Source organism: Podarcis melisellensis, assembly GCF_964234715.1.
Source record: "Podarcis melisellensis genome assembly, chromosome: 10".
In the NCBI taxonomy this organism is placed as follows: Eukaryota; Metazoa; Chordata; class Lepidosauria; order Squamata; family Lacertidae; genus Podarcis; species Podarcis melisellensis.
The window spans coordinates 74592146-74616186 of record NC_138542.1 but is presented as its reverse complement, the minus strand read 5'-3'; the positions used below and the strand labels follow the sequence as shown (position 1 = coordinate 74616186).

General features: G+C 50.2%; 2 protein-coding genes across 3 annotated transcripts in view; one reads left to right on the top strand and one right to left on the bottom strand.

The window, feature by feature from the left end:
- Positions 1-5425: 5425 nt before the first annotated feature.
- Positions 5426-10156, top strand: SCO2 (synthesis of cytochrome C oxidase 2). The gene is given in 3 exon segments (XM_081929208.1): positions 5426-5496; positions 9018-9042; positions 9044-10156. Coding segments are annotated over 3 exon segments (1053 nt in total). The 5' UTR covers positions 5426-5440; the 3' UTR covers positions 10016-10156.
- Positions 10157-13530: 3374 nt separating this feature from the next.
- The window catches only part of NCAPH2 (non-SMC condensin II complex subunit H2), a 34367-nt gene continuing 23856 nt past the window's right edge, over positions 13531-24041 (bottom strand). For both annotated transcript variants that reach the window (XM_081927062.1, XM_081927061.1), the window contains exons 15-21: positions 23968-24041; positions 22266-22374; positions 21913-21981; positions 20229-20284; positions 17332-17433; positions 16318-16467; positions 13531-13806 (exon numbers count right to left, since the gene is read on the bottom strand). In XM_081927062.1, the coding sequence (XP_081783188.1) occupies positions 13666-13806; positions 16318-16467; positions 17332-17433; positions 20229-20284; positions 21913-21981; positions 22266-22374; positions 23968-24041 (701 nt within the window). In that variant the 3' untranslated portion in view covers positions 13531-13665. The remainder of the gene's footprint in view (positions 13807-16317; positions 16468-17331; positions 17434-20228; positions 20285-21912; positions 21982-22265; positions 22375-23967) is intronic.

The following is a 24041-nucleotide window of genomic DNA, read 5'->3' as shown; positions in this document are numbered from 1 at the left end:
GCTTGAGGTGCCCACAGCTGGCCGAGACACGGAGCCACAGCCCACGGCTCCCTCGGTTCAGGCACCCACAGCTGGGTGGGCTCAAAGAAAGCCTTGATTTATCTGAGTCACGGCACCAAATGTTGTGCAGTGGTTCCTTGGTTTGCAACCGCTTTGAATTACAACCGTTTTGGATTACAACCAAGTCAAACGCCGAAGTCTGTGTCCCTTTTTTTGGATTACAACCCATTTTTTTGGGGGGGGGGAGTCCCCATTGGCGAAAGCATGCCTTGGGTTACAACCTGTTTTGGTTTACAACCGGACTTCCAGAATGGATTACAGTGGTACCTCGGGTTACATACACTTCAGGTTACATACACTTCAGATTACAGACTCTGCTAACCCAGAAATAGTACCTCAGGTTAAGAACTTTGCTTCAGGACAACAACAGAAATCGTGCAGCGTGGCAGCAGCAAGAGGCTCCATTAGCTAAAATGGTGCTTCAGGTTAAGAACAGTTTCAGGTTAAGAACGGACCTCTGGAATGAATTAAGTACTTAACTCAAGGTACTACTGTGTGGTTATAAACCAAGGTACCACTGTATACCCCCAAAGGCTATAAAAACTCCTAGGTCTGGCCAATAAACTCAGGAGCCAGGAGGAGATAAGAGTCCAACGATTTTATCACAGGCAGTCAATATTGGGAATGGGAAAGGACTTTTCAACATGTTAAAGAAAATTATGGGTTGAGAGACTACTCAGAAGCCCAGCTCGCCAGGGTACAAGTCCTCCGCGGGTCTGTGCGGTCAGTAAATGAAGGAAATTCCAGCCAAGCAATTCGGAGCAAAGAGCAGTCAGTAGACTGAGATCCTTTATTGTTGTGCAACTGGTTCAAACAGCAGTGAGGGAACTCTGACCCTGGGGCGACATTGACTTTTAAAACTTTCCCACCAAATCCCAAGATACAGTTTGCACAGCATCATCAATACATCATTGCTACATCACTAAAACATCAGAAAGGGGAGGGTTCCAGAAGATTAGCATAGGTAGATATGTCAGGGCAACACCCAAGTATAAGATTAGCAGAGGCAAACATGTCTCAAGTACCCACCACCCAAAAGGACAACAGAACTTCCTTTGCATGTCTGCAGCCTGAGACAAGTCTGGTGATGAGATTTGGCTTCCCTTGGCTAACAGTGAGCCCAGCAATTGTCACCTCTGGGCATTTCCTGGGGTAGGAGGTGTGTCTACACATCTTTACCCTTGGGGAGGTGGTGCTGGTTTCTGTGTGTTGCCACTGTGCCGTGCTCTTGGAGTCACAAGATTCTGTTTTGCATTCCAGAGACATTCCAGACTGTTGGAAGTCTCACGGAAGACAGGAGACAGATGTGATGTTACTGTTTCCTGTTCCTTTGTTTTTCAGTTGCTCTCTGCATTCACAGAGAGAGCATGTATATTTCGTTTCTGTCTGCGTAGTTAGAAATAAAACTCTTTAGCAATGTAGCTAATAAACTTCTCGTCCTTCCCTGCGTGCTGGACACTCTGCTGAATGGGGAGTGTGCCTGGAGCCTCATCAAAGGCTCAGGTCATTACCTAACCATCATCGGAGGAGCTCGGTTGAACACAAGTCCGACAGGTGGCAGGAAAAAAGAGTCCTTTTTCCAAGGGTAAAATAGCTTTGGAATGGAGGAAACTGGCAAAGGAGTTGATTTTATATGATTTTTTAAAGCTAGGTATCTTCCCTGAGCTGTCAAGCCAAAAGGATACATTCAGGCATAATATTTGTAACATTTAACAACTTTAAAGATGTGCCCCACCCCGCCTTGTAATTTCTGTAACAAATACTTTCCTGGGATTTTTTTCTTTTGGGGGGGATGTCACAGTTCAGCTTCATTCAGAAGAAAACATTGCTAAAGGAGGGGAAATATAAAATGCACATTGAAAACAGCATAATCAATAAGAGAATAAAATATTATCATAATCCTAGAACACATAATATATATTGCTTTTCACCACTTCTGGGTCTTAAAGCAGCTTCCGGGTTCCTCTCGCCTCAGAATTTAACTCCCTGTGTCCTCTTATATGTCACTCACCTCCTTCTATAGCACAAAATTGTCACATTTAAGAAATGTAGCAAATGGTATATGCAGAAGATTAAGATAAACTCACAGTCTCATTCTTAAATAATAATAATAATAATAATAATAATAATAATAATAATAATAATAATAATAATTTATTATTTATACCTGGCCCATCTGGCTGGGTTTCCCAAGCCACTCTGGGCGGCTCCCAATCGAGTGTTAAAAACAGTGAAGCATTAAATATTAAAAACCTCCCTAAACAGGGCTGCCTTCAGATGTATTTTAAAGATAGGATAGCTGCTTATTTCCTTCACATCTGAAGGGAGGGCGTTCCACAGGGCAGGCACCACCACCGAGAAGGCCCTCTGTCTGGTTCCCTGTAACTTGGCTTCTCGCACGGAGGGAACCGCCAGAAGGCCCTCGGAGCTGGACCTCAGTGTCCGGGTTGGACAATGGGGGTGGAGACACTCCTTCAGGGATACAGGACCAAGGCCGTTAAGGCTTTAAAGGTCAGCACCAACACTTTGAATTGTTCTCGGAAATGTACTGGGAGCTGTTACGGTAAAATCTGGGTGCGAGGCTGCTCTGCCACCCAGCTCGTCGGACTAAGTCCGCAGGTCCCTGCGGAGGAAAATGAGCTCAGCCGGAGACAGGAGCAAGCTGCAGAAGATCCAAGTTTATTGTGCAACAGGTTCAAGGCGAGATTGAACAGCAAGAAAGGGGTGACATGAACTTTTGAAACTTCCCTCCATGTCCCAGAATACAGTGCAAAACACATCCCAGTTACATCATGAATACATTAAGAAGAGGTTGGGTTACACAGGATTAACATATGGAGGAGGGAGGGGGAATATGCAGAGCTGGAGATATGCGCAGATAAGCACATCCTGAGTACAGGTGATGAGAAGACAATGGTCCATGTACTGGCATTGTCCGGAGGAAAGGCTTGGCAGAGTGATTTGACAGGATTAGGGTCTTCCTGAGAGTATGTGACACCTCGCTTAAGGGATCATGGAGGGCAGGGGAGGTGTCATGGAGTCTTGGAGAGATTGAGCTGATTGGCACCAAAAGCAAGAAAATCGGAGTTGTGGTTGATTTTATACAAATTTTTAAAGATTTTAGTCCATTTTATATTGATAATTGAGGTCGGAAACAAAATAGATACATTGTTGCAAGATTTGACACTTTTAGGAGTTCACAAGTTTCGGTTCCATTGTTCTCCCAGCAGGGAGCTGTCAGCAGCTTGTCAAGAGGTTAAATGAGGCGTGCAGGGGCTCGCTGAGCTAGCTCTGCAAGGCGAATGCATGGTTCTGATTGGGTAGAATGCACCCATTGAAAGGATAGGGAATACAGCTTCATACGGTCGACCCATAGTAAAGATAGAGCAGGAGGGAAGGCATAAGGTTTGGGGCTTATTTCACCCCTAATAGCGGAAAAGGGAAAAGGCACTTTATTTATGGGGCTTGGGGTAGAGTGCGGTGCTTGTGCAACAGTGTGGGGGCTGAGGGGTCCACGTGGGGCTGGGTGCCCTTGAGGTCATCGCCTCAGACCCTTTGGTGACCGGCGGAAGGGTGAAGAAATGCATGCCCCCCCTCCGTATCAGAGCCAATGCAGATCTCTCAGGAACGGTGTTATGTGGTCCGGGCAGCCACTCCCAGTGACCAGTCTAGCTGCCACATTCTGGATTAATTGCAGTTTCCGGGTCACTTTCAAAGGTAGCCCCACGTAGAGCGCATTGCAGTAGTCCAAGCAGGAGATAACTAGAGCATGCACCACTCTGGCGAGACAGTCCGCGGTCAGGGAGGGTCTCAGCCTGTGTACTAGATGGAGCTGGTAGACAGCCGCCCTGGACACAGAATTAACCTGTGCTTTCATGGACAGCTGTGAGTCCAGAATGACTCCCAGGCTGTACACCTGGTCCTTCAGGGGCACAGTTATCCCATTCAGGACCAGGGAGTCCACACCTGCCCGCCTTCTGTCCCTGAAGAACAGTACTTCTGTCTTGTCAGGATTCAACCTCAAATTGTTAGCCACCATCCACCCTCCAACAGCCTCCAGACACTCACACAGGACCTTCACAGCCTTCATAGGTTCTGATTTGAAAGAAAGGTAGAGCTGGGTATCATCAGCATATTGTTGGACACCCAGCCCAAACCACCAGATGATCTCTCCCAGCGGCTTCATATTGATATTAAAAAGCATGGGGGAGAGGACGGAACCCTGAGGCACCCCACAAGTGAGAGCCCAGGGGTCTGAACACTCATCCCCCACCACCACTTTCTGAACATGGCCCAGGAAGAAGGAGTGAAACCACTGTATGACAGTGCCCCCAGCTCCCAGCCCCTCTAGATGGTCCAGAAGGCTCTGTGGTTTAACCCACAGCGCCACCCACATCCCTATACCCAGCCAGATAGGCGGGGTATCATTCTTATTCTTATTCTTATTCTTACCCACTCCCAGACATCACCTGCAAGGTCCCCCATCGCTCCTTTGCAAACCTATCCAGGGGGGAAAGCTTTCCCCCCCTTCTCATTCTGTTTGGCCCAAGGGTTGAATCGACCAGGGCTTGTGCAAAACTAGACAAGGAAGGGGGTTGTTGTTGTTTAGTCATTTAGTTGTGTCCGACTCTTCGTGACCCCCTGGACCAGAGCACGCCAGGCACTCCTGTCTTCCACTGCCTCCCGCAGCTTGGTCAGACTCATGCTGGTAGCTCTGTCCCACCATCTCGTCCTCTGTCGTCCCCTTCTATTTGCGCCCTCCATCTTTCCCAACATCAGGGTCTTTTCCAGGCAGTCTTCTCTTCTCATGAGGTGGCCAAAGTCTTGGAGCCTCAGCTTCAGGATCTGTCCTTCCAGTGAGCACTCAGGGCTGATTTCCTTCAGAATGGAGAGGTTTGATCTTCTTGCAGTCCATGGGACTCTCAAGAGTCTCCTCCAGCACCAGAATTCAAAAGCATCCATTCTTTGGTGATCAGCCCAGCCTCCCATAATTAGTTGTTGTTGTTGTTGCAGACTGGCTGTTGTTAAGGAGTTGCTGCACGCTTCCACAGTATTATTTACTTTGCACCGCCTTTTCTCTCTCAAGGTGAAATTATGCAAGGAAGGGGGAGAAACGGTGCAAGTGCAATAAGTTAATAATACTTTGGAAGCGTGCAACAACTCCTTAACAACAGCCAATCTGCAATAACAACAACAACAACAACAACAACAACAACAACAACTAATTCTGGGGGGAAAGAAAAAGAAAGAAAAAGTCAGCCCATTTCCCCCCCCCCTCGCGCGGCGCTGGAGCTCCCTCCGCTGGCCGCTCCGGGGAACAGGCGAGGCAGGGAGAAGGGGAGGACCGAGGAGGTGGAGCCGGCGGGACACCCAAGCACGCATGCGCAGAATCGGCGAGGTCGAGCCCAAGGTGTCCGCCGGCAGGAGAACCCGGAAGTAAGGAGGAAGCACGTGGCTGGAGGGAGCAGATGCGGGGGAGGGGAGAGGTGCGTTGGGGGAGGGGAGGGCTGCATTGCGTGGGAGAAGGGGGTGCATTGGGGAGGGGGATGCATTGCGTGGAGGAGGGGGTGCATTGCGTGGGGAGAGGGGGTGCATGGGGGAGCGGGATGCATTGCATGGGGGGGGGGATTGGGAGCCTGCAGGGGGTCCGAGCCCTGCTTGGTTCACGGGGGGGGGGGGGGAGGAGATCAGAGGGAACCCCCCCCCCAGGTTTGAGTTGGGAAAAGGAGGGAGTGGATCAGAGGCAAAGGAGAGCAGGGTTCTGGTTGCAGGTAGGTAGCCGTGTTCCTCTGCCGTAATCGAAACAAAATAAAATAAGTTAAGAAATAAAATAAATTCCTTCCAGTCGTACCCATCTGGAGAAGTGTGCATGCACACAGAAGCTCATACCAGTATCTAACTTAGTTGGTCTCAGGTTGCTACTGGACAGGTGGGGCGCGGGGTGGAACTGGGCTAAATTTTACTTTCCCTGGTGCAGAAATGACTTCAAAGCAATCCATGGCGAGGGTCAATCCCCACCTGCTGAATTTCTGCCTGCCAGAAGGTTGACAGGTGGAGAAACCCAGCCAAAGAGAGTGAAAGGTGGTGAAAGAGAGCGACAACTTCCGCGTCTCTTCCTCGCAGACCTTTGCCTGCCAACATCCTCACAGAGATCGCATGATCTTTGCCTCTTTCTCCTCAAAGCATCCCAGGGAAGGGGTTAAATTGGGGGGGGCATTTTCACATTGCACCCCGTTCCTTCCTCCAGCAGGATCTGCTCCCCCTCTCAGTTCCCGAAAGACCTTTGAGGCTTCCCAGGGTTTTTTGAGTTAGGACCCTGTTTGAAGAGGGGGAGGGGGAGGGTCGCCCCAGAAAGGGGCCTTAGGAAAGAACAATTATACAAATTTAAATCCTCCTCACTAGATCAGGCTAATGGCCCACCTGGTCCAGCAGGATCTGAACAGGAGCGATTCTCTCCTCCTGCAGTTTCCAGCAACAGGGATCCAGCAGCAGTGCTGCCTCCAACTGCAGTGGGCAGAGAATGGCCTCTGTGGAGAGGAAAGGGTGGGTTTGGGGACTGTGCCTTGGTGGCTCTTGAAGCCGCCCGGAGTGACTGCCCTGAGCTGCAAAAGTGGAGCTACGAGGCCAAGAAATTGGACTTTCTGAATCCACAGCAGGGGATGGACTTGAACTCGCCACCCACAGGCCAGCTTCAACTGCTGCACTACCTATGAGCTACCCCATAGGTAAAATCTCTCTGCTCTGCCTGCCTTTCTCTCCTGCCCCCTTCCTCACCCATAGTCCTTTGGGAGAAGAGCGCTAGAGTGCTCCTTCTCAGTGGTTTCACATTCCATATTCCCAGATGAATGGTAATAATAATAATAATAATAATAATAATAATAATAATAATAATAATAATTTATTTATACCCCGCCCATCTGGCTGGGCTTCCCGGAACAGCCACTCTGGGCGGCTTTCAAGAAAATATTAAAATACAGTAATGCATCAAACATTAAAAGCTTCCCTAAGGAGGGCTGCCTCCAGATGTCTTCTAAATATCATATAGTTGTTGTTCTCTTTGACATCTGGTGGGAGGGCATTCCACAGGGCGGGTGCCACTACCGAGAAGGACCTCTGCCTGGTTCCCTGTAGCTTTGCTTCTAAATGGGGCCATCTTCAGATGTCTTTTAAAATTAAAATAGTTGTTTATTTCCTTGACATCTGCAGGGAGGGCGCCACCACCAAGAAGGCCCTCTGCCTGGTTCCCTGTAACTTGGCTTCTCACAGGGAGGGAACCGCCAGAAGGCCCTCGGTGCTGGACCTCTGTGTCCGGGCTGAACGATGGGGGTGAAGACGCTCCTTCAGGGATACTGGACCGAGGCCGTTTAGGGCTTTCAAGGTCAGCACCAACACTTTGAATTGTGCTCGGAAACGTACTGGGAGCCAATGGTAGGATCCGTGTACCCCTATTTCCCTTAACAGAAGGCTTCTTGTTAATTATTGCTATTAATTGTATTGATGGCCCACCATTTCCCTCCAGGGAGCTCAACCAGCATGCAATTGTTTTCCCCATTTTTATCTTCACAACAATCTTGCGAGGTTGGCTGAGAGGCAGCGGCTCCCCTGGGGACCTTCCCTGGTAAGGGTAGATTTCATAAAAGCTCCTGTTAGCATTTCCAGTCTAACATCGCTCCACTGCTCAGGCGCTCTCCAATTCTTCCTTGCCTTTTTTGGAACTACCTAGCTTGAGGAAGAACCTGGTGTTTCACGAAAGCTTGCACACTGCGCCGGTGCGAGCTCCTGCCCGGCCGCAAAGTTTGCTGGGGGACCGGGGACCAGTTGCTGTGGCTCTGTCCAACCTGCAACATAGGCTGGTTGAGGGAAAAAAGTAGGCAGGGGGAAAGCCCTGTGCGCCCCACAAAAGCAAGGGCATAAACTGAATTGGATCGAAGCGAGTTGGGACTGCTGATTCTCTTAGATTTGTCAGCAGCCTTTGACATGGTCGATCATGATCTTTTGGACCACCGCCTCGCCGATGTGGGGATACAGGGCATAGCCCCTAAATGGTGTGCTCTTTTATCTCTGGTCGGGAACAGAGGGTAGCACTAGGGAGGGAGATATCGTCGCACCAGGGTGCAATCCTCTCCCCGATGCTTTTTAACATCTTTATGCGCCCCCTTGCCCAGATTATCCGGAGCTTTGTGCTGGTTTGTTACCAATATGCTGATGACACTCAGCTCTATCTGTTTATGGATGGCCATCCCGCCCTGACCAGGCCACAGTGATCCATGCGATGGCCACCTCCAGGCTTGACTACTGCAATTCGCTCTACGCGGGGCTGCCCTTGAAGCTGTCCCAGAAACTCCAGCGGGTGCAGAATGCTGCAGCGAGGCTCCTCACAGGATCTCTGCCATGGGAGCATATTCACCCAGTGCTTTTCCAGTTGCACTGGCTCCCGGTGGAGTACAGGGTCAGATTTAAGGTGCTGCTTTTGACCTTTAAAGCCCTTCATGGCCTAGGACCCTCGTACTTACGGGACTGCCTCTCCCGGTATGCCCCACGGAGAGCCTCAAGGTCCATAAATAGCAACACCCTAGAGGTCCCGGGCCCTAAGGAAGTTAGATTAGCCTCAACCAGAGCCAGGGCATTCTCAGCACTGGCTCCGGCCAGGTGGAACACTCTGTCTCATGAGACCAGGGCCCTGCAGGATCTGATTTCTTTCCGCAGGGCCTGTAAGACAGAGTTGTTCCACCTGGCCTTTGGCTTAGAATTAGTTTGATTCCCTCCCCCTCTTTTTCCTTTCTCCTCCTATGAAGAGATTGCACCCTAATGTTTTAAAGTTGTATCTTAATCTTTTAAATTGTATTTTAATCAACTTTTTTATTATTATTAGTTGTTAGCCGCCCTGAGCCTGGTCTTGGCTGGGGAGAGCCGGGTATAAATAAAAAATTATTATTATTATTTATTAAGCACATAAGGTTTTCTCCTTCCAGATTTGTCCGGGATGCTTCGGTCCTTTGTCAGCCCGAGCCTCTGGCATGTGGTGCCAGGCCAGACCTCCCACCTTTGGGGGAGAAGAAGATGCCCGTTTCTCTGCAAACAAGCCAGGTGCCGATTCCAGGCAGCCTGGCACAGCCGGCTTGCATCTTTGGTTGGTGGCACGGGTTGGCAGGCATCTCTGCTGAATCCCTTGGAAAAGGGCGCTTCTGCCTCCGCAGCCCCGGGCGCCTGTCTGGGAGCGAGAGGGGCTTCGCACCCCAGCAGGACACAGCGGCACGCGGCCGGCTGGAGGTCTTTCTCCCAGGGGACCCCGCAGAGCCCCTCGTCTGGCCCCCGCCTCCCGTTCAAGACTCGACTGCTCATCACGGCCCTCTTTGGTGGCGGCATCCTGGCCGGCTGGCTGTACCTGCGGAGAGAGAAGCTCCAGCAGGAGAAACTGAGGCGCATTGAGGAGCTGCGGAAGCTGGCCCTCGGGCAGGGGGATTTCCGGCTGCTGGACCACACGGGGCGGCCCCGCTCCAAGGCCGACCTGCGGGGCAGCTGGGTCCTGCTCTACTTTGGCTTCACCCATTGCCCGGACATCTGCCCCGAGGAGCTGGAGAAGATGAGCCGCGTGGTGGAACTGCTGGACGGCAAATCTCACCTGCCCAGAGTCCAGCCCGTCTTCATCACGGTCGACCCCGAGAGGGACGACGTGCCAGCGATGGCCAAGTACGTCCGGGATTTCCACCCGCGCCTCCTGGGTTTGACGGGCACCCCAGAGCAGGTGCGGGAAGTGGGCCGGGCCTTCCGGGTCTACGCCAGCACCGGCCCCAGAGATGAGGACGGCGACTACATTGTGGACCACACCGTGATCATCTACCTGCTCAGCCCAGATGGGCTCTTCTTGGACTACTACAACCGGAACAAGACGGAGGTGCAGATCGCCAAGAGTGTGCAGGGACACATGGACACCTACCAGAGCCTCTTTGGCTGAGAGGGAGGCCTGGCAGGCGGCTCTCTCAACGCTGCTCTTTTTTGGGGGGTGCTGCTGTTTCAACTTACAAGCTTCTGTCTTGGCACCTTGTGGCGGTGAGTTCCAGAGGCTATGTCAAGGGAGAAATTACATTGCTACTCATTGATATTGCGTGTGTTCATTTACTGGGTTACCTGGGGGAGAAGAGAGGTTTGCTTTGCTTCCTACAAAATATTTTGGGGTGCTTTTTAACAAACGCAAACATACTTCTTTGTCTGTCCGCTGTGGTTTCCAAGAGCTGCAGCAAAGGCTTTCAAGATTGCTTTCCAAAGAGCTACTGTTTGTGGATGGGCACCCCTGCTGCTCCAATTCTTTCCCTCTGAAGCACAAAGCCCCCAGGTTAAGCGCAGATGCCCCCCACTATAAAATGGGGGTCTCTGCTTGCAGCAGTTTGGTTAATCTGGGGTACATTCGAGGGCTGCGGATTTGCTGTTCCCTCCCAGGGATGCTGGTTCATCCCTTGTCCTGCAGTCTGACACATAGCCACAGCAGCTAATAATAATAATAATAATAAATAAATTTTATTTATGCCCCGCCCTTCCTGGCAGCTAACACCAGTAAAATTACAGTAAAAACATAATAGGATCAAACCCCCTAATTTAAAATACAGGTTAAAATGCAGCCTCATTTTAAATGTAGCCCATAGATCAAAACCATAAGGGTCAGACTAAGTCCAAACCAATCTTGCCTTCCATTAAGTTTTAAAATACCTTTTAAGATCATCCGAGTTGGGGACCATCACATCTTGCAACAGTGAAATCTGGCTTAAATATGCTGTTATCTGGCCTGAATCTTGCCCCCCCCCCATCTGAGCTGCAGTCTGAGGAAGAGAAACATCTGTCCCTTCTCCATACATGCATTTTATGCCCTCCCCTTTTCTCACCCCCCTTCTAAACTTAGAAGTCCCAAACGTCTTTGCTCTTGGCGCTGCTGCAGCCCTTTGATCAGCGCCAGTGTTTGAAATTCACCCGGGCGCATTTTGCACCTGGCTATCTACCATGGGACACGGGTGGCGCTGTGGGTTAAACCACTGAGCCTCTTGGGCTTGTTGATCAGAAGGTCGGCGGTTCGAATCCCCGCAATGACGGGGTGAGCTCCCGTTGCTCGGTCCCTGCTCCTGCCAACCTAGCAGTTTGAAAGCACGTCAAAGTGCAAGTAGATAAATAGGTACCGCTCCGGTGGGAAGGGAAACAGTGTTTCCGTGCGCTGCTCTGGTTCTCCAGAAGCGGCTTAGTCATGCTGGCCACATGACCTGGAAGCTGTATGCCAGCTCCCTCAGCCAGTAAAGCAAGATGAGTGCTGCAACCCCAGAGTTGTCCGCAACTGGACCTAATGGTCAGGGGTTCCTTTACCTTTACCTATCTACCACTTGCGGCCAAGTGAAGATGCCCGGGCACCAGGATGCCAGCTGATGTCTTGACCACCTGGAGATGTATTTCTGGGGATCCATGGATCTTGGCTGTTTTCACACCCTAGCAACGTATTCTGCAGAATTCTAGTGGATATATATGTTACCTCCACACATTCAGAATGAATTTCACGGACCAAAATGTTCTGTTTTCCAAGCCGCCTGGCCCCCAAATGGCAACGAGGCATTCTGTTTTGGCGACGGTAGCCCTGAGTTAAGGAGCCATTTGGCACCTAGCTGATATATCTGAGTTTCTAACACTTGAATGTCTTCCCAGTGTTTCTGGACTTTGACTTGATTTCCCCCCAGCCTAGCGGCCAGAGATGATGAGTTGCTGTCCAGCCACGGCCAGAATGTCACAGAGAGACTACTCCCTGGGCATCATTTCGACTGCCTTCTCTGGTGGCACGCATTGTGGAAGCCTCTCCGCAGTGGTTTGCTGGGTACATGCAGACATCCTTTTATTTGTATGCCAGCTTTCCACAGCTCAAACTGCCCTCATGGCAGCTCACATTACAACAAGAGTAGTCAAACAGTAAGCAAAATATTATACAGTAATACCTTGGGTTACAGACGCTTCACGTTGTTTTTTGGGGGGGTTACGGACTGCTGAAACCCAGAAGTACTGGAACAGGTTACTTCCGGGTTTTGGCGGTTACGCATGCACAGAAGCGCATGTGCATAAGCGCCAAATCACGACGCACATGTGCGCAGACATGCTGCTGCGGGTTGCGCACACTGTGGGTTGCGAATGTGCATCCCGCACAGATCATGTTCGCAACCCGAGCATCCACTGTACAGTGGTACCTCTGGTTACGAACGCTCCAGGTTACGAACTCCGCTAACCTGGAAGCAGGTGCTTCTGGTTGTGAACGGAAGTTGCACACCTGAGGCGCATAGGCAGCGGGAAACCACATTAGTGAAAGCACGCCTCAAGATGAGAACGGTTTCAGCTTAAGAACAGACCTCCGGAACGAATTAAGTTCGTAAACAAAGATACAAAAAACCAACAGCAGCTCCCCAGCCCAAGAGTCTGTTCAGCAGCCTCTGCTTTTGCAGCTGGAGTCAGGCCAGGTAAGGAAAGGCCTTCCTGGACTCACAGCCAGGGTGGGGGCGCCCCTTACTGCTAGTCAGCCTTGCGATTTAGTAGCTTTGGGGTTCTTTTTTCTATTTCCTTTTTAATTATTTCTGTAGGCTTCCCTGCCAGTAGTCATACCTCGAGATAAATACGCTTCAGGATAAGTATTTTCGGGTTGTGCTCCGTGGTGACCCGGAAGTAAAGGAGCATGTTACTTCTGGGTTTCACTGCTTGCGCATGCACAGATGCTCAAAATGATGTCTTGCGCGGAAGTGGCAAAACACAACCCACGCACACGTGTCTTACGTTCTATTCAGGATGCGAACGGGGCTCTGGAACAGATCCTGTTCGCATCCTGAGGTACCACTGTATAACAATAGATTCCTGGTACACCTGGTGTCTTGCGGGAAGCTTGTGAAATTCTGTAGCCTCGAGTTTACGGCTGAAATGGTTGTAACTCTGGGAGTGTTGCCGGCTCTTTGCATTTCCAAGAGCAGCACTTATGTGTCTGGCCGGTTGTGGCTCCTGGGAATGCAGAGGCAATCCTGGAGCATGAACCCTCTAAGGGCGGGTAGCTTACCTAGTGATCGAATGCTGCTGCTGCTTCCGTGGCCAGAAGAGAGATACTATACAGCAGACAACCTCCTGTGTGGACAAACACTTCGGCTGCACAGAAGCTTTTAATCTCATGCGCAGTAAAGCTTAACCACTGCAGAGCTGCCCTTCCTCAAACTGCGCTGCAAGGAACAAAACCAGCGTCACACAAATGAGTGCAGCTCTTGTTCCAGCCGGCCTCCAGGTTCCAAACAGCCTCTTTGCCGCCAGCAGAGGAAGGTTAGGCCTAAGGGCCGCAGGGACCAGACAGAGCAGGATCTCTCGGCTTGCGCATCTTGACCCATGGTCTCAACGGAAACAAAATCCCACAAGGGAACAGATCCCGAGTTTTGTCCTTGCGGTCGGTGCCCGGCACTCAGAAAGGAAACCCAGGAATGACTCCAGCGCACGAGTTTATTGTGGCAAAGAGAAGAGGGTCTAAGCAGAATAGGGAAAGGAGGGTGCAGAAGCTGTACAGAGATATATACACATATATACACACAAACACGCATGTGCGCAGGAGGAGAGGCGTCAGGGCTGGCTGAGCGAGGGAGCCGTGTAGGTGCGGAAACGGTCGTGTGCCTTGTCTTGGGTCAGCAGGCGCAGAGCCATGGTGTCCATGCCCTCCTCCAGGCCAGGCTTCTGGGAGATTTCCACTGTGTAGTCGTTGGCCTAGAGGAAGACGTGGAATCAGAATTGTAAAGCGGGAAGGGAGCCCCGAGGGTCCTAGGACGTTTCCGAGCACAATTCAAAGTGTTGGTGCTGACCTTGAAAGCCCTAAACAACCTTGGTCCAGTAGACCTGAAGGAGCATCTCCACTCCCATCGTTCTGCCCGGACACTGAGGTCCAGCTCCGAGGGCCTTCTGGCGGTTCCCTCCCTGCGAGAAGTGAGGTTACAGGGAACCAGGCAGAGGGCCTTCTCAGTGGTGGTGCCTGCCCTGTGGAACACCCTCCCATCGGATGTCAAGGAAATAAACCACTACATTGGTACCTCAGGTTACATACGCTTCAGGTTAGACTCAGCTAACCTGGAAATAGTGCTTCAGGTTAAGAACTTTGCTTCAGGATGAGAACAGAAATTGCACAGCGGCAGGAGGAGGCCCCATTAGTTAAAGTGTTGCTTCAGGTTAAGAATAGTTTCAGGTTAAGAACGGACCTCCAGAATGAATTAAGTACTTAACCCGAGGTACCACTGTATCTGACTTTTAGAACACATCTGAAGGCAGCCCTGTTTGGGGAAAAACAAAAAAAATTCCTTCCAGTAGCACCTTAAAGACCAACTAAATCAGTTCTTGGTATGAGCTTTCGTGTGCATGCACACTTCTTCAGATACACTGAAACAGAAGTCACCAGACCCTTCTATATCGTGAGAAGGTGGGGAGGGGTATTACTCAGAAGGGGGGTGGGAATGGGTGATGGGCAGATAGCTGTGATGAGCCTGTTGACGACTCTTAAGGACTGCAATAGGTCTTACAGGAAAAAGCAAGGGGTGAGAAGGTAAAAAATGGCTTTGTCATGTATAATGAGATAAGAATCCAATGTCTTTGTTCAGACTATCTGCAACTGTTTGGGGAAGTTTTTAATGACTGATGTTTTCATGTATTTTTAACCTCCTGTTGGAAGCCGCCCAGTGTGGCTGTGGAAACCCAACCAGATTGGCGGGGTATAAATATATTATTATTATTATTATTATTATTATTATTATTATTATTCCCGAGGCAGTTAACAATAAAAAAGTAAGAACCTGTTCACCTTTTCCTATATCCCTACATCACTACAGAGAGATGATCCACAATTCCTGTGGAATGCCTTCCCATCAGATGTCAAGGAAATAAACAACTATCTGACTTTTAGAAGACACCTGAAAGCAGTTCTGCTTAGGGAAGTTTTTAATGCTTGAAGTTTTATTCTGTTTTTAATGTTCTGTTGGGAGCCGCCCAGAGTGGCTGGGGAAACCCAGCCAGATATGTGGGAGATAAGTAATAAATAAATCATCATCATCATCATCCAGTCCAATACCCTGCAATGTGGGAATTCTTTGCCCAGCGTGGGGCTCAAACCCACGACACTGAGATTTAAGAGCCCCGTGCTCTACCAGCTGAGCTAACCCACAGGCTACAATGTGAAACCAAGGAAGAGGACCTTAAGGTCCATGAGGCTACAATGTGAAACCCCGCAGAGGACCTTAAGGTCCATGAGCAACCATAGTTTAGAGGTCCCAGGCCCTAAGGAAGTCAGACTATCCTCCACCAGGGCCAGGGCCTTCTCAGTGATGGCTCCAACCTGGTGGAATGCTCTGTCCCAAGAGACCAGGGCCCTGCAGGATTTAACCTCCTTCCATCGGGCCTGTAAGACAGAGTTATTCTGCCTGGCCTTTAATTTGAATTCAGCCTGATCTTTTATTTCCCTTCCCCTCCCCTTTTATAAAGATCACCTGCTCTGAGACCCCACAGCTAATTCTCCCCTGGCCTCCTTGCTAGCCCAAGTGGGACTAATTTAGCCAGCTAGCCCTGGTGATCATCTAATGCTTATTGGATGGAGTTTCCCCCTAAACTGATTTTTTATTTTATTGTTATTCACATTTTATACTGCATTTTATGCTGTTTTTGTATCACAATTAAGTGTTTTAAATTTGTTGTTAGCTGCCCTGAGCCCGGTTTTCTGAACCGGGAAGGGCGGGGTATAAAAAAAAAATTATTACAGTGGTACCTCAGGTTAAGTACTTAATTCGTTCCGGAGGTCCGTACTTAACCTGAAACTGTTCTCAACCTGAGGTACCACTTTAGCTAATGGGGCCTCCTGCTGCCACCGCGCCGTCACGCAATCTCTGTTCTCATCCTGAAGCAAAGTTCTTAACCTGAGGTACTATTTCTGGGTTGGTGAGTCTGTAACCCAAAGCGTCTGTAACCTGAAGCATATGTAACCCGAGGTACCACTGTATTATTATTATTATTATTATTATTATTATTATTATTATTATTATTATTATTATTAAATACCTCCAATGGGCCTGGGACCTTTAACCTTTACCCACCAAGCTGCAAGGCTTCCCCCCAAGGCTGGAAGACAACCTGGCTACGATAGGAGAAGGGGAAAGGGGTGGGTGGCACGCCCAGGTGGACCCTGTAACCCCCATCCACAAAAGGGACCCCACCCTCTGGCCTTTGGCACGTCGTACTCACCAGCTGCAGGGAGGCCAGCAAGCAGCGGCAGACTTCGAAAGGCGGCTGCCCCGCCACCAGACTGGCGAAGGAGTGCCACTCGCCCACAGTGCCCAGTTTGGACACCAGCATGTCCCCATAGCTGTGGATGTCCAAGGCTTCGTGCGATTCCTAGGTGGAGAGGGGGAAGGTTAGGGGAGCAGGATAGTGCGCACCCCGGATCTCTTTCAGCTTCTGCCTTCTGGAAGAAGGTCCAGGGTCATAAAGACTAGGACTAGCCGCCTGAGAAACAGTTTCTATCCAAATGCAATTTTGGTTTTAAACACAGTGTAAGGTAGAATCATAGAATCATAGAGTTGGAAGAGACCACAAGGGCCATGGAGTCCAACCCCCTGCCAAGCAGGAAACACCATCAGAGCACTCCTGACATATGGTTGTCAAGCCTCTGCTTAAAGACCTCCAAAGAAGGAGACTCCACCACACTCCTTGGCAGCAAATTCCACTGTCAAACAGCTCTTACTGTCAGGAAGTTCTTCCTAATGTTTAGGTGACAAGGGTGCACTTCCTAATGTTTAAGCGACAGGGGTGGCACTGTGGGTTAAACCATTGAGCTTCTTGGGCTTGCCGATCAGGTCGGCGGTTCAAATCCCTACGATGGGTTGAGCTCCCGTTGCTCAACCAGAGCAGCGCACGGAAACGCCGTTTATCTTCCCGCTGGAGTGGTACCTATTAATCTACTTGCACTTTGACATGCTTTCGAACTGCTAGGTTGGCAGAAGAAGGGACCGAACAACGGGAGCTCACCCCGTCGCGGGGAATTGAACCGCCAACCTTCTGATCGGCAAGCCCAAGAGGAGGCTCAGTGGTTTAACCCACAGCGCCACCTGCATCCCGACTCCTGCCTTACAGCTCCACAAAATCACTTGAGGGTGTTATTGGCGGGAGATGGCAAGAGGTGTGGGACCTGGGAAATAGGCGGAGTCAGGCAGGCCTGGAGGGACACAGTTGCTGCCCCCCCCCCAAGCTGAGCCTCACCTGCTCCTCCAGCTTCGGGACCACCATCTCCTCCCAGTCCCGAACGCGCCGGGACAGAACGGTCTCTCGGGCGTATTTCTGGGAGTGCGAGATGAACACTTCCTGGGGAGAGAAAAATAATAATAAATAATAACTTTTATTTATACCCCGCCCTCCCCAGCCAAGACCCGTCTCAAGGCGGCCAACACCAGGTATAAAAACAATGGATTAAAATACAACTTAAAAGCAAGATTAAAATGCAGCCTCGTTTCAGTAGAAACTCAAATCAAAAAAATGTTGGGGATGAAAACATCAAATCAAACCAAGTGTCTTGTGTTCAAGATCCGCAGAAGGTGGGGTTCTGATCCTGCTCTGAAGGAGCGCTCTGGTCGCAAAGGCCAGAACTGGGGGGCTAGTGCAAAGCAGCCGTTTTTTATCCAACCACTCCGATTTTTTTTTAATCCCAAACTACTACTGCATAATAAGCCAGCGGAACGCAACCCGCTTAGTAAACCCTCTCTTCTTCCTGGAGAGGCAAAGTAAATGGGAGGCACAAAGTGGGGCAGCATCACCCCCCCAAAAAAGAGGCTGTTTCCAGATACTGCTTTCCATACACTTTGTCCTGTCCTCAGGGGTATAGAATCATAGAATCATAGAGTTGGAAGAGACCACAAGGGCCATCGAGCCCAACCCCCTGCCAAGCAGGAAACACCATCAGAGCACTCCTGACATATGGTTGTCAGGGTAGACTGCATCTGAACATGGAGGGCTCATTAAACAAAGGTTACCAGATTTTTTTCAATGAATCCGGTGACACTTCAAATAAATAAATACTACATGTTCAGGATGTTGATGCTGCAGCCATGGCGTGGCAGAGGGGCGGCTGCCACCTTGACCTCAACCGCCACGCTTCCCCTTCCTCCAAGGCTTCTATCTCCTTTCTCCATGAGCCTGGGCAGCCCCTGAGTTGTTGGTTCTTTGGTGGTGGTGGTGGTGGGGAAGCGGTGCGTGGCGGGTCAGGCAGGGAAGGCGAAGAAGAAGGGCTGAGAGCAACGGCGGTAGCAAGGCTCAGGCAATGTGATGCCTTCCTTCCCATCAGAGCAAACCCAATCCCGTTCCCACTTTCGTGCAAGCAGCAGGGGGCAGGGATCTCTCAGGCAGCGCAATGCCTCCCTTCTCATTGGAGCAGCCCCAATCCCGTTCCTACTGTTGTGCAAGCAGGAGGGGCTGGGATTCCTCAGCTGGGAAGGGAGACTTCCCATTGCCTAACTGAGAGATCCCTGCCCCTTCCTGTTTGCACACAAGCTCTGATAAGCAGCGTGAAGCCTCCCCTTCACAGCTGAGAGTTCCCTGCACTGCTCCTGCTTGCATGCAAGTAGGAGTTGGGAGGCTGTTCTGATAGGCAGCATGAAGCCTCCCTTCACAGCTTAGTTGCTGGCGTCAGGGAAGGTGGAGGCAGCCCGGACGCTGCATCTTAGAGCCCCTGCACCACCATCATATGGGGACTTCCCAGCAGCTCCTGAAGCCAGCCAGAGCCAACTGCTCCGGGCTGCTGAGACTGCCGCTGCTGCGTTTCCCGGGGACATTAGATGAAATCTGGGGATGGAATTTGTCCGCAGACTTATTTGCAAATCTGGGGACTGTTCCCAGTAAATGGGGACGTTTGGTAACCCTACATTAAACTATCGTGGCCAATTGCCACTGCTAGGCCCTCTCATCCAAGATTATCTTGGGCAATAGCTGCCCCCGGGATGGCTGGGGCTCTGGCTGCCTGTCTCAAGGGGTCCCCAGCATGGGAGACTGAAATAAGGCTTTCTGCAACACCAGCAGCTAGGATTTTACTAGCCCAGAAATGGAAAGATGAGAAGACACCGACCAAAGAAGAATGGCAAGAAAAACTGATGGAATATGCTGAACAGGCAAAGCTAACAGTGGAACTCAGAGAGAAACGGACAACAGAGACTTCAAAAAAAGACTGGGAACCTACTGCTAAGATTGTAATAGCTAAAAGTGTGTGTTTGGGGGGGGGGGGAGAACATATATCCTACTATTTCTAAATGAACTGAGAAAATTGAGTCCGTAGTAACCATGATTAAGCTAACTCATTACAAAAGAATACATATAAACCAGCCTAACATATTTATGGAAAAACAGGCTTTTTTGTAATGCTTTGGAACAGTATATTTAATTATATTGTTCAACCTTATGCTGCTTTCAACCTGCTGTAACGTTCCGAGTATTTACTCAAATTCTTTATCTTTGCTTTACAGTGGTACCTCAGGTTACATACGCTTCAGGTTACAGACTCTGCTAACCCAGAAATAGTGCTTCAGGTTAAGAACTTTGCTTCAGGATGAGAACAGAAATCGTGCTCCGGCAGCCGCAGGAGGCCCCATTAGCTAAAGTGGTGCTTCAGATTAAGAACAGTTTCAGGTTAAGAACGGACCTCTGGAACGAATGAAGTACTTAACCCGAGGTACCACTGTATTTTATTAAGAAGTAAATTTTGAATTTTTTAAAAAAATCCCAGGGGAAGCAATAAGACGCGCTAGTGTGGCACGGCTAGAGTCTAGGACTAGGGCCTGACACCATGGCTCAAATCTCAAGTCAGCTATGAAGTTCACTGGGTGACTTGGGCCAGCCATAATCTCTCACGGCCTGGCCTACCTCACAGGATTGTTGTATGGATAAAATGGAGAAAGGGAGAACCACGAACAGGAAAAGGCGGTATATAAATTCAGTAACAAGTGGTGGGAGACACCGTGAGGCCGAGCGGCCACAGGGCATGGTTCTGAAATCAGGCAAGACCATCACCTCACTAAGAAAGATAATCAGGTGTGAGTCTGGCCAGTGTTTTGATGGGTGGCTGCCTGGGACCCACCTAAATGCCACGTGACCAACACACACATGATACGCACCACATTTCTTTGCACGTATTCCTCGTAGTTGATGGCAGGGGTGATGTCACCAAGATCTGTAAGCAAATGCAGAAATTAAGAGGTTCTCCTAAACGCCTCAGATTAGCTGTGGGCAACTGCCCTGCCTACATCCCACAACACCAAAAGCACCCCAGAAACGGCTGCAGGGGCCAGAAGCGGGAATCCCTTGCAGATGACCGCAGTGCCTGGAGACAGGCATAATAAGAATAATTTATTATTTATACCCCACGCATCTGGCTGGGTTTCCCCAGCTACTCTGGGCACTGACTGGCAGCTGCTCCCCAGGTAGGGAGTCTCCCACTTGGAGATTAAATCTGGGACCTTTGGGGTTCAAAATAGGTGCTCTGGATCATTATCATCACCATAATTTATTATCTATACCCAGCCCATCTGGCTGGGTTTCCCCAGCCACTCTGGGCAGCTTCCAACAAAATATTAAAAACACAATAAAATGTCAGACACCAAAAACGTCCCTAAACAGGCTGCCTTCAGATGTCTTCTAAAACTCAGATAGTTGTTTATCTCCTTGACATCTGACGGGAGTGTGTTCCACAGGGCGGGTGCCACTACCGAGAAGGCCCTCTGCCTGGTTCCCTGTAACCTCACTTCTCGCAGTGAGGGAACCGCCAGAAGGCCCTCGGCGCTGGACCTCCGTGTCCGGGCAGAACGATGGGGGAGGAGACACTCCTTCACGTATGCTAAAGGCGGACAAGCTGTGCGTTCATAGCCGTGACCAGAGGAGGAATGACGGCTGGGAGGAGCTCAGAGAGAAGAAACAGCATGGGGCATCTGCAGCAGAACAACCGGACGCCTTCCCCTGTCCCAGCTGCAACAAAACATGTTTCTCCTGCATTCCTCCATTGTCTCTAAACAACCACAGGTCCGAGCCTTCTCTTGATGGGCCCACTCACTGCACCCCCAACACACTTCGAAGCCTAGGCTTCCCTGGTCACTGTTGGTACAGGCTAAATATTCATTAGGTATCATTCTCAACCCACAGCTGTGAGTTGTGCAAAGCAGCCAGATTATTCGGCTATGCCCCACAGGGCTCTTTGGCACAAATAACAGAAATAACACAAATAACTCCCCTGCGTGAATGCCTAAGGGCCCCGCTCCTGCCACTCACCACCTGGCCCAGGGCGGGGCCGGACAGGCCTCAGAAGCATGGTTGCCACTGCTGCTGTTGCTGCCCAGGAGGACTCGGAGCGGCTCAGAGTTCTTTTTAAAATGTTCTTTTTTCTGTTTTGATTTTTTGTGGGGGTGGGGGTGGGTGGGATGGATGTTTGGTTGGGTTTGGGGATTTGTTTGATTTTGATGTGTTTGTAATTTTCATAGTTTTTTGTTTGTAGAAAAATAACTACCAAACTTTAGAAGACATCTGAAGGCAGCCCTGTTTAGGGAAGCTTTTAATGTTTAATAGGTTATTGTATTTTAGTGTTTTGTTGGAAGCAGCCCAGAGTGGCCGGGGAAACCCAGCCAGATGGGTGGGGTATAAATAATAATAATAATAATAATAATAATAATAATAATTAGCTGCACAGTGCTGAACCCAAGATTTGCCCCCCCCATTGCTCCCCATTGGGCTGTGGGTTAACTGACCAGCTTCCAGCTATTCTTACAGGCCCAGCCCCCGGCCCAACTAACGCCGCCTGCCAATTGTTACCTATCAGGCCAACTGGTGCCTCCTCTGCGGCTTCCCCCTGGGGGGCGTCTTCGTGCTCCAGAAAGTCATCTGTGGACAGAGAAAGGTGGCGGTCAAGGCAAGTGCGACGGGAGGAGCATTTGGGGAAAGGCTTGAGCACAACGGCTGCGGGCAAATGGGCACAGAGATTGGATGAACTGGCGTCCAGAAATGTGATTCCTTTGCTTTAAACCAGGGGTGGGGACCTGTGTGGAAGGAGCATCGTGTGCCCCCCCCCCATTTCAACGGCCAATTCTGGGCTGTAAATGGAGGCCCTGGTTTTGGGGAGAGGCCTGAGAGATTCCCAGCGCTCAGCCCAGAAACTGTGGACAGACCTGCCCCTCCGACATCCATATCGCCCATGGCGTCATTGTCGTCGTCTTGCTCCTCTTCCTCCTCCAGAGCTTCGGGCTCCTCTAACCGATTGGCCAGCTGCGCATCTTGCTTCAGGGGGAAAGATAAAAACAAAAACCAGGCCTGTTTTTGCCACCCTGTTCTCGCTCAAGGTCAGTCACTTTTCATGAGGTTTCCTTCCCAGGTAGGAGCAGCCTTATTCTACTCATTCATTTGTTGCAGTTACCGTATTTTTTGCTCTATAAGACACACTTTTTATCTCCTAAAAAGTAAGGGGAAATGTGTGTGCGTCTTATGCAGGCTGCACAGCTATCCCAGAAGCCAGAACAGCAAGAGGGATTGCTGCTTTCGCTGCACAGTGATCCCTCTTGCTGTTCTGGCTTCTGGAATTCAGAATATTTTTTTTTCTTGTTTTCCTCCTCCAAAAACTAGGTGCGTCTTATAGAGCGAAAAATACAGTATATCTGATTTTTTTCCTTCAAGGTGGCACAGACAGTTCTCTCTCCCCCCCCCCCATTTAATCCCCATCAAGAACCCTGTGAGGTAAGTTAGGCTGATAGAGGCAGCAATTAGTCCAAAATCACCCAGTGGGTTTCATGGATGAGTTGAGGATTTGAACCCAGGTCTCCTGGGTCCTGAGGGACGCGGGTGGCGCTGTGGGTTAAACCAAAGAGCCTAGGGCTTGCCAATCAGAAGGTCGCGGTTCAAATCCCCGCGACGGGGTGAGCTCCCGTTGCTTAGTCCTAGCAGTTCGAAAGCGCGTCAAAGTGCAAGTAGATAAATAGGTGCTGCTCCGGCGGGAAGGTAAACGGCGTTTCCGTGCACTGTTCTGGTTCGCCAGAAGCGGCTTAGTCCTGCTGGCCACATGACCCGGAACCTATACGCCGGCTCCCTCGGCCAGTAAAGTGAGATGAGTGCCGCAACCCCAGAGTCAGCCACGACTGGACCTAATGGTCAAGGGTCCCTTTACCTTACTCTTGGGTCCTAGCCCGACACACTAACCATTCCACCAGCACTGGAAATGAACTGATTGCTCCCAAATATTAGACAAGGGACAGTAGCTCCTCTTCTCAGCCTGGGCCTTAGAAGATTCTAGTGAGCCTCACAAGCGTCTCCAAAACCCGGGATAAGTGGTAGGAGGGCACTGGGCAGAGAGACCTCTTGCCAGAGCAACAGGACTCCTCTTGCAAGAAGAGCACCAAGTTTCTTGCATCAAATTTATGCACTACAGCAGCGGTGGTGTAGTGGTTAGTGTCAGGCTGGGACCTGGGTTCAAATCCCTGTCACTGTCTTCTCTCAGCCTAACCTACCTCACAGGGTTGTTGTGGGGATTGAATATTGTATTATTTATATGATGTTAGCTGCTCTGAGCCTGGCTCTGGCCGGGGTACAAATAAAAATTTAAATGAGGAGGGAAAGAACAATGCGTGTCCCACCTTGAGGAAAAATGCACTAGATAAACTTGATCATGCAGAGATGCTAGCAAAGTGGACCACTTTTATGGGGATCAGAGAGGGCTCCCAACACGGACAACGCTCCCAGCTGCCACCCTTTTCTCCTTGCAAGTCGTGTGCCTATTAGATTGTGTTTCATCAGATTGCAAACTGCCTTGTCTCCACTGGCAGGAAATCAGGGGCAGCGAAGTTCAGCAAAAGCGAATGAATGAAAGGTCTCTCTCCTCACCATCCTCATCCTCTGTAGCTTCTTCTGGGCAGCCAAGCGCTCCTTCGCATGTTTCAAGTAGAGGACTTCGAGAT